The sequence below is a fragment of the Euphorbia lathyris genome, chromosome 4 (genome assembly GCF_963576675.1).
Source record: "Euphorbia lathyris chromosome 4, ddEupLath1.1, whole genome shotgun sequence".
NCBI classification, from domain to species: Eukaryota; Viridiplantae; Streptophyta; class Magnoliopsida; order Malpighiales; family Euphorbiaceae; genus Euphorbia; species Euphorbia lathyris.
Genome location: NC_088913.1, coordinates 88,140,491 through 88,156,244, shown reverse-complemented (window position 1 = coordinate 88,156,244; position 15,754 = coordinate 88,140,491). Strand labels below are relative to the sequence as shown.

General features: G+C 36.9%; 1 protein-coding gene across 2 annotated transcripts; it reads left to right on the top strand.

The window, feature by feature from the left end:
* Positions 1-7,183: 7,183 nt before the first annotated feature.
* On the top strand, positions 7,184-10,496 carry LOC136227359 (cytochrome c oxidase subunit 5C). Of its 2 annotated transcripts, none has more exons than XM_066015999.1 (2): positions 7,184-7,271; positions 10,083-10,496. In XM_066015999.1, exon 2 carries the CDS (start codon positions 10,108-10,110, stop codon positions 10,297-10,299), a length of 192 nt encoding a protein of 63 aa, XP_065872071.1. In that variant the 5' UTR covers positions 7,184-7,271; positions 10,083-10,107; the 3' UTR covers positions 10,300-10,496. The 2 variants fall into 2 exon arrangements, with proteins under 2 accessions (XP_065872071.1, XP_065872072.1); XM_066016000.1 differs by lacking the exon at positions 7,184-7,271 and adding an exon at positions 9,388-9,412.
* Positions 10,497-15,754: the final 5,258 nt, after the last annotated feature.

The following is a 15,754-nucleotide window of genomic DNA, read 5'->3' as shown; positions in this document are numbered from 1 at the left end:
CCTCTCTTGAAGAGCTTGCAAACATGCTCAAATCATTTGAGCCCAATATGAAGAAAGACAAGGCCATACCGGCTCTTGTAATCGAGGGATCAAAGAAAAGAAAAGGGAACTTTCCCAATTCTAAACATCCCAAGAAAGGTAAGAAAGATGTGTCCAAGGGAAAGGAAGTTAAGAAGCCCAAAGGAGAGTGCCACTTCTGTGGTAAAGACGGGCATTGGAAGAGAAACTGCAAGGAGTATCTAACCACCCTCAAGAAGGGAAAAGGCGGTGCTTCTAAGTCTGGTATGTTCTATATTGAAATAAATACGGTTTCATTGTCTGAATCTTGGGTACTTGATACCGGATGTGGATCTCATATTTGTACAAATATGCAGGAACTAAAACAGACTAAGGAACTAAAGAAAGGAAGCATAAACTTGCGAGTGGGAAATGGAGCAAGAGTTGCCACCCTCGCAATTGGAGATTATGTTTTACTTTTGCCCTCTGGGCTTATAATAGAATTAAGGAATTGTTTATACGTTCCTGAGATGTCTCGTAACATTATTTCTATTAGCCGTCTCATTGACGACGGTTTTCATATTTCAATAAAGAACAATAGTTGCAATTTTTATAAAGATTCGATCTTTTATTTTTCAGGAATATCACAAAATGGGATTTATGTGTTAGATGATAAAACTCCTGTTTTTTCAATTGATACCAAAAGACATAAGCTACATAATTCAACTTACTTGTGGCATTGTCGTTTAGGCCATATAAACAAGAGACGCATGCTAAAGCTACATTCAGATGGGCTTATAGATCCAATCGATTCTGAATCATTGGAAACATGCGAATCATGTTTAAAAGGTAAAATGACAAAGACACCCTTTAGCAATAAAGGTGAGCGTGTATCAGACACTCTAGGACTCATTCATTCAGATGTATGTGGTCCTATGTCAGTCCAAGCAAGAAGAGGATTCAGATACTTCATTAGCTTCATAGATGACCATACTCGCTATGGTTATATCTACTTGATGAGGCACAAATCAGAAGCTTTTGACAAGTTCAAATGCTTCAAGAATGAAGTGGAAAATCAATTAGGAAAAAAATAAAAACACTTCGATCTGATCGAGGTGGCGAATATCTTTCTGATGATTTTCTGAATTATCTAACTAAATGTGGGATATGCTCACAATGGACACCTCCCTATACGCCACAACACAATGGTGTATCCGAGAGGAGAAACCGTACCCTATTAGATATGGCACGATCCATGATGAGCATGGCCTTACTTCCAAAGACGTTCTGGGGCTATGCCTTAGAAACTGCCCTCTTCACCCTAAATCGAGTACCGACTAAATCCGCTAGTTCCACGCCATATGAATTATTCGTTGGTAGGAAACCCGTGTTCTCTTTCATGAGAGTATGGGGTTGTTTAGCATATGTCAAACGCGTTGCGTCCGACAAATTAGATTCTAAATCTGATAAATGTTTCTTCATTGGATACCCTAAGGAAACTATGAGATATTACTTCTATCATCCAGATGATCAGAAAGTGATCGTATCCAAACACGTAACCTTCTTAGAGAAAGAGTTTCTCGAAGAAACACAAAAGGGAAGCGTGATTGAACTCGATGAAGTTTAAGAGGAAGAAACACCGACTGAAACAACGGAGGCGGTCGAGGTACCCGAAGAAGTCCCATTAGATGAGACTCCAGTGGCACCTATTCGTAGATCACGAAGAGTTCGTGAACTCCCAGTTAGATATGGTTTTCTAGTGGGAGATGATGACGAGGTTCCCGTATTAGACGACGAACCCGAAAACTACGAAGAGGCTCTTACTAGTCCAGATTCTAAAGCATGGCTTGAAGCCATGGATTCTGAAATGGATTCCATGTACACTAACCAAGTTTGGACTTTGGTTGATCCACCCGAAGGGATAAAACCCATTGGGTGCAGATGGATCTTCAAAAAGAAGACTGACATGGATGGAAAGGTTAGCACCTACAAGGCTAGGTTGGTAGCGAAAGGATATCGTCAAAAACAAGGTGTTGATTATGACGAACCTTCTCTCCCGTTGCTATGTCCAAATCAATCAGAATCATGCTTGCAATTGTCGCTCATTTTGATTATGAGATTTGGCAAATGGATGTGAAAACAGCTTTCCTAAACGGAAACCTGCTTGAGGATGTATACATAATGCAACCTGAAGGTTTCATATCAAAGGATGCAAATAAAGTTTGCAAACTTCAGAGATCCATTTATGGACTCAAGCAAGCATCTAGAAGCTGGAACAAGCGTTTTGACGAAACCATAAAACAATTTGGTTTCGAACAAAATTGCGAAGAAGCTTGCATTTACAAGAAAGCAAGTGGGAGCTCTATAGCATTTCTCATACTATATGTGGATGATATACTGTTAATGGGAAATGACATTGCTCTATTACAGTCAGTGAAAATATGGTTATCCGGTAACTTCTCAATGAAAGACCTCGGTGAAGCAGCCTATATACTTGGTATAAAGATCTACAGGGATAGATCACGTAGACTGCTTGGTCTTTCACAGGCTACATACATTGAAAAGGTGCGAAATCGGTTTAGCATGCTTGAATCGAAACGAGGTAACTTACCCATGGTACATGGAGTAAAGTTAAACAATCATCAATGTCCTAAAACTGATGATGACAAACGATGCATGGCTGTAGTCCCGTACGCCAGCGCGATCGGTTCGATTATGTATGCTATGCTATGCACTAGACCCGACGTAGTGTTCGCGTTATCTGTAACGAGTCGTTACCAAGGGAATCCGGGAGACGAGCATTGGATTGCCGTCAAGAACATTCTTAAGTACTTGAGAAGAACTAAAGATATGTTTCTAGTGTACAGAGAAGGAGATCTGAAAATACAAGGATTTTCAGACGCTAGTCATCTCACAGATGATAATGATTTTAGATCCCAATCAGGATACCTGTTTATCCTAAATGGGGGCGCGGTCAGTTGGAAAAGTTCCAAGCAGGGAAGCGTAGCTTTCTCTACGACCGAGTCAGAGTACATCGCTGCTGCGGAAGCAGCAAAGGAAGCAGTTTGGATTAGAAAGTTCATTACAGAACTAGGTGTGGTGCCTGACATTGTCAATCCCATTACTTTGTACTGTGATAACAATGGAGCCATTGCGCAAGCAAAGGAACCACGGTCTCATAATGCATCCAAGCACTACCTAAAGCGATACCACATCATAAGAGAGATTGTGGCTAGAGAAGATGTGAGAATAGAAAGAGTACCTACAGAGGACAACGTTGCAGATCCGTTGACAAAGCCTTTAACCCAGAAAGTACATGATCGTCATTTAACTTCTACTGGGATAAGTTTTAGAAACAATTGGCTTTAGTCCAAGTGGGAGTATGTTGGGGTTTTGTGTCCTATAGTCAATTGTTGCAGGATACAAACTTATTGTAAATGAATTGTTCTTTATATCATTTGTTTTAATGAGATATATGTTTTATAACTATATAAAGGCAATCCCTTTTAAGCACTAAATAAAGTCTAATAAAAGGAAATCCGTAAGTTTGTTTAAAGTGATTATAAAGTGTTCATACAAGCATGAAGTGAGACAAAACTTCATAATAAACTAATAAACTTAAAACCACCCCAAGTCAAGTGATATGTTTAGGATTGATATATCACTGTTGAGACTTGTATGTAACAATGTCTTCTGTCCGACAGAAAGCTGATCTCACAAGCTTCATATATACAGATATCTGGACAGTTACATAGATCCGATGAAACGTTGTTCATTAGGATTGGGGATCCGATTTGAGATAATAGGATGGGTAGATTCATCCTTGTCAACTGTTCATCTCATTGGTATTAATAGGTATAACTAATCCTCAGACTCAAAGGAATGTTAATTGGTCATCCTGAATTACTGAATGTGAGACTTTGATCCTGTGGTCCCACGATCCTTAACAGAGATGACTCTGGGGTGTGAACTACAAAGGTTGGGTGTCACAGGAAGTAATTTCAGGGTAGTTATACATTGGATTGAGCATTTATCACTCCCGATTAATGGGAGATACATCCAAGGATCGCTTGTGGAAGACTTGACTCTAAACCCTTGCAGGGTGATAGCTTAAGAGTAGAAATACAGATTTCACTTAACCTATCTTTTTGAGTTGACTCGGCCAATAACAAGTAAAACGAACGTCTCGCTATATGTGACTTGACATTACCCATAGTCATAAGATTCAGTTCAAGGATGTAGTTGATAAAGGATCGTATTATACCGTAACTAATACGGAAGGGTTAACGACAGAATCAACCTGTCTTCTTAACGGACTCTGGGGGAATGATTACAGACTTGTCAATAACATACTCTGTACATCATTCCGTTATGCAAGGGATTAAATATAATTCTTGAAGAAATTAATTTAATAGGTTGCATACGGCCAGAAGTAGTAAGGACCTAATGGATCACACATAAGACTTGGAACCAAAAGAGAGATGGATATGATTAATAGATGGAAGCCCAATTGAGCCCAGTAAGGCCCAAATACAAGGAGGGGGCTGAAATTTGTATGTATTAGTAAGGGATTGATTTTATTCCATTAATCCTAATTTGATTAGGATTATGAATTAAATTAATTAAGAGATAATTTAATTAGGAGTTTTAATTAGATTAATATTCTCCTATTATTATCCAATTAGGTTATTTATTATTATCCTAAATATATTAGATATATAGTGAGATAATAATTATGAATCCTTTTCCGAATTGGATTCCTATTAAGTAACCTATTCCTATCTAACTACGGTTTAGATACAAGCTAATATATATACCCCTCCCTATAGTGAATTTCGACCAAGCCCTAAGCCTCCCCACTTGTGATTTTCGAAATTGCTTAGAGAGAGAGAGAGAGAAAAGAATTCTATTCCCCAAGTTCGTGGACAAGAATTCATACGGCATTCCATCGATTGATTAATCTTATTCATCCCTCTTTCTCCTTGATCTTGTGTTGGTTTATTAGAGGCAATCTATTTTGGTTGCATCTCATAAGGGTTGATTTCATCTTAGCCTCACCGTATTAAACTTTGTGGTTGAAATCTCGGAGAAGAATTGTGGGCGCTTCTTTAACAACGGTAGATTGTTCATCGAAAGGTATTCCTTCTTATCCCTCTTTATATGAAATAACGATTAACGGATTCTATGGTTAAAAGGAAATAGGCTAAAATTTTATATTTCCGCTGCTTTACCTTAGCCCTAATTTCCTTCAGATACTCAGCCTATCCCAGCTGAGCGTACTAGACCTGATAAGCAGTACGACCATGGAGATCTATAGCGTATAAGCTCACACATTCCTTAGTCACAGTTGAGGATACCTGGCGGAGATTTCCATCGGCTCGGGGCATTGATCGGACGAGATGCCGACCAGTTGGATACGATCCCACTGCCTGTGATCCTGCTTATATGGATTGGTATAGGCGATATTCGCATCCCCATCTCCTTCATGCACCACAGGCTGGATCGATACAGCATGCTCGCGCCAACAGCGAATTTGTAAGTTTATTATTATTTAATATTATTATTTAGTATTAGTTTATATGTGTTTAATTTTTAATATTTATTTATTACTTTTTTTTTGCAGTGGGTTAGCTGGTTGTGGCGTGTCACCCAACTATCGGCTACCCACCGATCTGACGAGGAAGTTTCACGCATTAAGAGGGAGATGGATGAGTTTATGGATGCGTGGCGACGGGCGAGCTGAATTTTTATTGTAGAAATTCATACATTTTAACACTTTTTGTTGTAGATATTATATTTACTCTTTTACGTTTATAAATGTTTATGTTTATTAATGTTTATTTTAATTTTTATGTTTTTAAATTTTATTTGTTAAAGGTAATACGAGTTAAAATGCCATAATGTTTATTAATTAACTTATATTATTTTTACTGATTTTAGGACTAAATTGTATGGTATTCTTAGGTTTTAAGTACAATTTTGTAGTTACGGGTTTAACGGCCTATTTACGGGTTTAACGGCCTATTTACGGGTTAAAAAGCTATTTTTTTTCCAATCCGACACACGGGCGTGTGGCTATCACGCCTCACCGCATGGTCGGACGTGATAGACACACGCCTCACCACGTGGTCGGACGTGACAGCCAACTGCTCGACCTTGCGGTGAGGTGTGGGGTTATCACGCCCAACCACACGGTGAGGCGTGATACTCATACGTCCGACCACGCGGTGAGGCGTGATATCCACACGCCCGCGTGTCGGATTGATAAAAAAAATAGAAATTCTCCTCCCAAAACCCATGAAATGACATTTTCGTCCTTTCACAGGGCTAGGGGTGGGAATTTGGGGCTGGGTTTAACAACACCCAAATTTAATCAGAGAAAAGCATAATAAATTTTCGATTTTACGTGTCTTTTTTTTTTATCTTGAGAGAAAATATCCCTAGTTCTTGCTTGGTCAAAATGTCTTGTTAATATTTTCAAATAAGCTAAATTAATTTTTTTTTCTTAATACATCATTTTGTCTAAAAAGATTAATTGAGCACTAAACTTTTAAAATATTTTGATAATATTTTTTTTTAATTTGCTCAAAAGTTTTTTTTTAATTAGCCTCTTAACTTGCTTAATATATAGTCAATTAATAACTCCAAAAGTAAGTCGCATATTGCATACGAAAAATACTTTGTACATGTCTTGAAAAAGTAAAACGATTAAAGTCAGGTACGAGGTTCTACTATCAGAACGGACAAGTTTTAGATTTGAAAAAGTAAAAACTTCATTTTTAATATGTAAATTATGTAATAATATTTTAATGCACATACAACACATATTTTCTATACAATTTACTTTTTTTTTTAACAAACAAGTAATTAATTGATTATATTTTAACTAAGTTGAGGGACTATCAAAATATTTTAAATAAACTGAGTGACTATTGAAACACTTTAAAATATTAAGTGATTTTCACTTGATCGTCGGTCCCTGGCGAAGTGAATTTAACATGTCACCGTTATATATATATATATATTTTGAAATTTCCGTTATATTTAAACTTATTAGAATTTTACGGTAGAAATTAAAATTACCAAAAAATATAAATTTAATAAATTAAAATTTAACGGTGATTGATTAAATTATATTTGCCGTTACAAAAGTACCCTCAGTCAGCTACTTAAGTAAATGACAATACTACCCCTGCCTTATTTTTATAAGGAAGCCCTGATACTCTTCTCTCTTCGTTTCTCCAATCTACGATTTTCTCAGCTCCCTGTTTAAGGTTAGTTTTCGTCTTCTGATTGATTATCCTTTTCTTTCTTGTTATGATATTTCGCTGTTTAGATGTGTTGAATACGGCTATAGAAATTCTCCGATTCTGTATTTGGGTTAGAAAGGTTGATTTTATTAATTAATTTGGTGCTTGATTTCTCCGAATCCTAAATCTGTAAAACCTAATCTAACCTTCCACTGACGACTTAATTTCATTCATTCTTGTTCTGTTTTTTTTGTACCAAGATTGAAATTTTGAATTGGGTAATTGTAAGAGTTGTGTTAATTCTGGATCTCTTTAATTGATTGCAGTCTTTGCTGTATATTGATAAAATTTCCTCATTTTTGCCTATTTGGTTAGCATACGGTCATTAGAAGCACATATCACTATTAGTAATTCTTGTGCTTCTGTTTCACAAAGTGTAAATTATGCCCATGCCCATAGTTATTAAAGCCTTGCCTCAGGCTAAGGCTCCAGCCTTAGCGCCTCTGGATGACAAGGTGCGCGTCAGCCTCGGCTTCGTTAGGGCTGTTTAGGGTTTTTTTGGTTTTTTTAAAATTCTTTTATTATCAGCCATGGATTAAAAATAAGATGATTGGCTGAGATTAGTTTAGAAAATAAAAGAAAAGGGCAGAAACAAAGTAGCGATACTTTTCATCAAGCTCAGTAGCCCATCGCAGACCAGAAACTCATGCACTTTATGGTTTTATTGTTGGTATTTGACTATTTGTGATTATTTGTGACTAGTATTATGAATTTGTGATTTTTTTTGTGTGCGCCTCGTGTCGCTCGGGCTCGCGCCTTAAGTTGTGCCTTAAATAACTATGCTCATGCCCTTCAACTTAGGTTTTACTTCTCTTTATAGTCTCTTATTTTCATATCGGACATAAAAATCCTTGAACTTCGCATTTTACTAACATAAAATCCCCTTACGAAAATAAACAGCCTCAAAAATAACTGTTGATGTTTGTTTAGAACTATATTTCCCATGGAGCGACGTATCCGATTTTTCAAAAGCATCATTTTCGGAGTTTTCTCTCTCTAAACAATCACTTTTTCTCTCCTTACCGAACATCACCTAAATGACATCAAAACCAAAAAGTTCAAGAATTATATTTGCTTAGAAATCATTTCCATCAGTTGTACAATGGAGTGTTACCTGCTATTGAGTTGTCAAAGATTAAGGGGCTTGTATGTTAAGTTCGGGGACTTTTATGTCTGGTTTTGAAGGTAATGGGCCTTAAAGAAAGTAGACCTATGTTGGGGAGCCACAGGTGTAAATTTACTCGTTTCGCAAAGGTTAATAAACTTCATTTTCTTTCAACAAAATTGTTGGACTTCACAATTTATTTTAATAAAATCATTTCGGTTAATTTGTGTACAAAAGATCACTAGAATGTTGATGTAACCAGAGAAGACAGTTGACTATATGTTAACTGAGTGGCATGCTGGATTTTTTTACTTTTATGGATGACGAGTCAAAAACTTGTTTACCAGGTGGCTCATCCTAAGCCACATAAAAAAAAAAAATCATATACATCTACGTGGTGCTTAGTTGGCATATACTCAATCTTTGTGAAACAGACCTTAAATTTCAGTGACTAACAACTATGTTGTACAGACACTCCTCCATAGTAGCGTTCCTGCTTTTCGTGTCTCTGTCAGTTTTCATTTGAAGGCTAGTTTATGAAGGTTATGTTATAGAAATAGCGTGTCTCGGTGTTCGTTCCGTATCTGCTTTCTTGTCGGTGTCCGTGCAACATAGACCTCACAATTTAACCTTTTGTTTTATGGAGCCTTGAAGTCGTATATTTTGGCAGGGGTGATTTCGTATTCCTTATGCAAGATAGCTAATCATACGCTAAAGTTTGTTTTTATCTCAATCTTCTTGAATCATTATTGGTTTATAAGTTGTATTATTAGTGGATTTTGTTTCTATGCCATGTGACTTGTTTTATGTTCTCCTTCTTAGAGAAAGGATTTGACTTGTATTTGTTAAAGTGAGAAGTACTTTTTTTACAGTTATGATTTGGAGAAAGATTCAAATTGGCTCCTAAAGCTCAAGGCAGGCCAATTGTTTCTCAACTTAGGGCCTGTTTGGTTCAGAACTTCAGATATTTACTGCTTGTTGTTACTTATAGTTAGTAGATGTTAGTTGTGTTTCCTTCCAAAATAACTATCAACAACTCTTTCTCAATCTTAATTAAGCACACCCATATCTATCGTTTGGAATAAAACATTAAAAAGGAGCTACAAAAAAGAAGACTAAACGGGCACTAATAAGGGCCTGTTTGGTTCAGTTGTTATCGTTTATTGTTTGCTTTTGTTGTTAGTTGTTTATTGGTAGATGTTAATTGTTTTTCCTTCCAAAATAGCTATCAACAACTGTTTCTCAATCCTAACCGAGCACTCTTATCTAATGTGTTGAATAAAACATACGCTCACTCATTCCAGCAGCTCAACATAAGACCAAAACAACAACTGCTTTCCCATATGAGCTCTGTTGTACACCCTTCAAGCCCGGGATATTTGTGTGTGGGTGTGTCAAAGTTTGTTAAAACAGGCGAGCATATATAAAGAAAACGGATGACATGTGAGTTTATTGAATGGGAATGGGAAACCTAAGCAAACTTTAGCATAAACCATCCAACACCATAACCATAGGCTTAAATAACCTTAGCTTGGCGACTTCTGAATCACATAGCTGCTCTTGGGATGTAATTTCTTACTTGACAACTTGAATTTTATTCAGTAAATGTTCAGCTTTTCTTTTGATAGATGTTTTCTTGCTCGGAATAAGATAAACGATGTCATTTGCAGGTTCGTTTGTCAATAGAGAAGCGAAATGGCTGCTGGTAAAGTTGCTCATGCTACCTTGAAAGGACCTAGTGTCGTGAAGGAACTTTGTATCGGTCTAGTACTAGGCTTGGCTGCTGGTGGCCTTTGGAAGATGCATCACTGGAATGAGCAGAGGAAAGTGAGAACTTTTTACGACTTGCTGGAAAAGGGTGAAATTAGTGTTGTTGTGGATGAATAAGTTCTTTTACATACGCTCCGTCGTCGTCGATGTTTCAGACAACTTCACAAAGTATTGTTCTGATGTCTCACATTGTCTTTTGAGAATCTTTGCTATCTTAGTTTTTGAGTCTGTCTCTAGGACAAAGATGAACACTTTTTTTTGTCTAAGATGTGAAAACATTTGCTGCAATAATTGTATTACGGTTTAATTGTTCATTTGCTGATTGTCAAATAATTCTTGAACCCCTAAATAGGGGTGGTAATTCGGGTTGATGCATTATAATCGTGTTATGTTATTTATATGTTTCACATAGTCCTGTTTAAGTGTTTGGGTATCCGATCGGCACGTCCTAGTCCACACCCAACAGGCTCCGATCGGCTCGTCCTAGTCCACACCCAACAGGCTGAGCTTGGACTTAGAAAAAATGACATCCGTTCTAAGTCTGTCTAAGCTCGTCTATTTCTAGTCTAAACTTGGAATCGGTAAACGTTGTTGTGTTCGAATGCTGTGTTCGAATTTAGAAGCGGTCTCTTACCAAAAAAAAAAATTGGTGGGGGAAGGCTTGCCCTCAATACACCCTTGTGGTGGGATCCTTTCCCGGGCACTCGCTTAGCGGGAATACGTAGTGCACCGGGCCGCCTTTTAGGGATGGACGAATCGGCTCAGTTTATTATTATTATTATTTGTTTATTTATAAATTTTAAGATGGACTTATACTGGTTTGGCTTGGGATCTAATTTTCAAGTCTGAGCCTGCTTAAATTGAGAGGGGGGCTAGCCTTGGCCTGAACAATTTAATGTAAGCTTGTTAAGCTTAGCTAGAGCAGATTATATACGATATAAAAGCACCAAAAAATCAAAATCGTGTTGACTGAATTGTCTCAGCGTGTGTTATTGTCACTTAGTTGATGATCAATAATTCGAAACGAGTTGTCTCACCGAAATGAGACGGCCATCTCTAAAACCAGTCCGACCTATTGGGAAGACTTGCAAAATTCTTGGGTTAAGGTCCAATTTTGCTAACCAATCAACAAATATTGTCAACTTCAATTTCTTTTGTTAGTAGAACTTTATAGAATAAGGGTCGGTTTGGATTATATATTATTTGTCATTTAAAATCCTCCATTTTAAAGTGAAAAGACAAACAGGAGTATAAAAAGAAGTAACCAAACACTCTTTAAGTTTTGAAATAGGATGCAGCTCCTAAAGACATTGAGCTAAATTTCATCAATGGTGTATAACATTTGCCCCATTTCACACTTTGGTGTACAATCTTCAATTTTCTCATTAATATGTACGAACTTATAGATGACCTCCCACTTTGGTGTACAGCAGGTAAAAATGACCTGTTTGACCGGTCAACTCGAAGTCAACGCGCCACATGAGAATTTTTCACCATATTTATTAATAAAAAGTGGGACCCACAAATTATAAATTTTTTTTTTATCTATTTCATTTTTTACCCTTATATATCGATCTCTTTATCTTCTTCCAAATTTTTCTCTTTCTAAGGCAGCTTTACACGCTCTCGGTGCTTTTCTTCTTCAATTTTATCTAAAACCCTTCTTCTTCTTCAATTTGCTGTAATTCCTCAATTAAACCATTCCTTTCGACCCCCTCTCTCTTAATTGCTCCCCCACTTCATTTCCAATTTCTTAAGAGGGTTTTACCAATTTGCTGTAATTCCTCAATTAAACCATTCCTAAAATGAATTTGCTAATATGAAGATTTATTTATAGATCTTTGGGGTTTCTGTATATTCAAAAATGCTTTAAACAGGATGAACTCAACAAGGCTCAAATGCAAGCCCATTTTCCAGAATATTTAAAGAATAACTGATATTCAAAATCTTAAGTTTCACGGGGATGGTGCTCTCCCTTTGGGCAACTACAATGCTTAGTTTGTATATTAGAACTCGAGTAAATATTCTGGGAAGAGATTTGTATATTGACACTACACGTGGCCTCGACAGCAGCATCTTACTTGAGGATGCCGATCTCGTTTAAAGAGATTACGACAAAACTTTTTGGCTAGTTCTGATTTTCTTGCAAATTATGTCTTGCTGATGCTTATTTCTAATGCCCAAGCAGCAGCCACAAAGGTAGGGTTGGTTTTAGAGAGAGAATGAGAAAGATATTGAGAGGAGGGAGGTTGGTTTTAGAGGGAGAAAGGTAGGGTTGGATTGGAAAGGGTGTTGTTAAATCCAGCCCCAATTTTCCACCCCTAGCCCCGTGAAAGGATGAAATTACCCTTTCATGGGTTTTGGGGTGGAAAAAGCTATTTTTTTTGCTCTCTCGATACACGGGCGTATGGACATCACGCCTCACCTCATGGTGGGGCGTGTGAACATCACGCCTTACCGTGTGGTCGGACGTGATAGCCCCACGCCTCACCGTGTGGTCGAACGTTACACCCAACCACACGGTGAGGCGTGATGTTCACACGCCCGTGTATCGAGAGAGCAAAAAAAAATAGCTTATGAATCCCGTAAATAGGCCGTTAAACCCGTAAATAGTCCGTTAAGCCCGCAACTACATAAATGTACTTAACAAAAAAAAATTAAAAACATAAAAATTAAAATAAACATTAATAAACATAAACATTTATAAACGTAATAAAGTAAATTTAATATCTACAACAAAAAGTGTTTAAATGTATGAATGTCTACAACAAAAAATCAGCTCGCCCGACGCCACGCATCCATAAACTCATCCATCTCCCTCTTAATGCGTGGAACATCCTCGTCAGATCGGTGGGTAACCGATAGTTGGGTGACACGCCACAACCAGCTAACCCACTGCAAAAAAAAGTAATAAATAAATATTAAAAATTAAACACATATAAACTAATACTAAATAATAATATTAAATAATAATAAACTTACAAATTCGCTGTTGGCGCGAGCATGCTGTACCGGTCCAGCCTGTGGTGCATGAAGGAGATGGGGATGCGAATATCGCCTATACCAATCCATATAAGCAGGATCACAGGCAGTGGGATCGTATCCAACTGGTCGGCATCTCCTCCGATCAATGCCCCGAGCCGATGGAAATCTCCGCCAGGTGTCCTCAACTGTGACTAAGGAATGCGTGAGCCTGTATGATAACGATTTCCATGGTCGTACTGCTTTATAAGGTCTAATACGCTCAACTGGGATAGACTGAGTATATCCGACCTGTCGCAGCGCTCGATCGGGCATATACGGCTCGACGATGTCTCTACACCGTATCCAACTGGCGTAGGACACTCGAAGCCGATCATCATCGGCGACAGGACCATAAGGCAACCACGTCACCTGGAAAAAAGTAATACTCAATAAAAAATAATAATATACTATAAATAATAATTAAATAAATTCTAAAATTTTATAAAATACCTCTGCCGCCGTCATACGATCCAGCTGCCCGCGAAAATTATACTAAAAATAAATAATATACTAAATTTATAAATAATAATATACTAACTTATACTAAAAAATACTAAAAAATTATACTAAATTATACTAAAATTATACAAAAAAAAAATACTAAATTATACTAAAATTATACTAGATTATACTAAAATTATACTAAAAAATACTAAAAAATACTAAATTATACTAAATTATACTAAAATTATACTAAATTATACTAAAATTATACTAGATTATACTAAAAAATACTAAAAAATTATACTAAAATTATACTAAATTATACTAAAATTATACTAAAAAATACTAAATTATACTAAATTATACTAAAATTATACTAGATTATACTAAATTATACTAAAAAATACTAAAAAATTATACTAAAATTATACTAAATTATACTAAAATTATACTAGATTATACTAAATTATACTAAAAAATATTAAAAAATTATACTAAAAAAATACTAAATTATACTAAAATTATAGTAAATAATATTAAAAAATACTAAAATACCTGTACTCGCAAAACGACCTCCTACGCGCTGGGTCGGCTGTCTCCCCGGGGTCGGCTGCTCAACCCTCTCCTCAACCTCGCGATCATGTGCAACAGCGGACTGTCGCACTGCCCGGGCTGCCACATCCAGGTAGTCCTGAAAAGAATCGCTATCGGGCTCTCTGTCATTAAAATCAGTCGCCCCCTCTGATCCATGAATATCGGCCTGATCCGCAATCGGCCCCCTCCTCACCTGCTCCGTCGCAGCCCCTCTCCGCCTACGACCAGAAATATCTATACCACGCAATCTCGTATGCCGTGGTGTATCATCCTCATCGTCCATATCTAGACGACGAGCAGATGACGGGATGGATTTCCCACCCCTAGTAGGCTGCTCCGTCTACAAAAAAAAAAATTACACTAAATTAATAAAATTGTAAATAATGTAAATTATACTAAATTTTTAAAATTATGCTAAAATACTACTAAATTAATAAAATTATAATAAAGTTATACTAAATTATACTAAAATTACACTAAATTACTAAAATGTTTACTAAAATTAAACTAAAATTACACTAAATTACTAAAATTTTAAAAAATATTAATTTTTATACTAAATGTTTACTAAAATTACACTAAATTACTAAAATTTTAAAAAATATTAATTTTTATTAAAAAAAACGGGGGCGTAAGGGAATCACGCCCGAACCATTGGTCGGGCGTATGCGCATCACGCCCTATCAGTGGTTAGGGCGTATGCGTATCACGCCCTACCATTGGTTCGGGCATGTGGCTATCACGCCCGCACCACTGGTCGGGCGTGATACTCATACGCCCGAACCGTAGATCGGGCGTGATGTTCATACGCCCGACTGCGATTCCGGCTGAATTTTTAAAAACCACAACAGATTCAATTCGATGCAAAAATCAACGAAATAAAGCGGTAAATCTTATCATTTTAGCTTTTCCTTTACGGTTTCTATCACCATCCATGATTCGGTTCACTAATTTGTCCGGATTTGAGCAAAAATCGTTTCGGCTTCTTGAGAGGTTTTGGGTTTTTTGAAATTTAGTGCAAAGGGTATTTCGGTCTATTCACGGGGCTAGAAGTGTAAATTTAGGGTTGGGTTTAGTAAATCACATTGGAAATAAGAGAAGGGGAATGGAAGAAAAAGGGTATAAAAGTAATTCATATTAGCTGAGTCAATTTTTGACTTTTTGACTGGTCAAACATGTCATTTTTACCTGCTGTACACCAAAGTGGGAGGTCACCTATAAGTTCGTACATATTAATGAGACAAATTGAAAGTTGTACATCAAAGTGTGAAATGGGATAAAGGTTATACACCATTGATGAAATTTACTCAAAGACATTTTCAACGCCTTATATGAAGTTTACCTAGCATATGAGGCAATTTGATAATGGAAGGGTGGTCTAGGTGCGCCATCTCGCTTTTCTCGAAAGTTTACCTAGCATATGAGGCAAATCATTTGATGAGTGGTGGATATAGGATCGAAAGTTTACCTAGCATTGTGTGAGCCTTCCCTCGGGACCCGCTATGCCGAA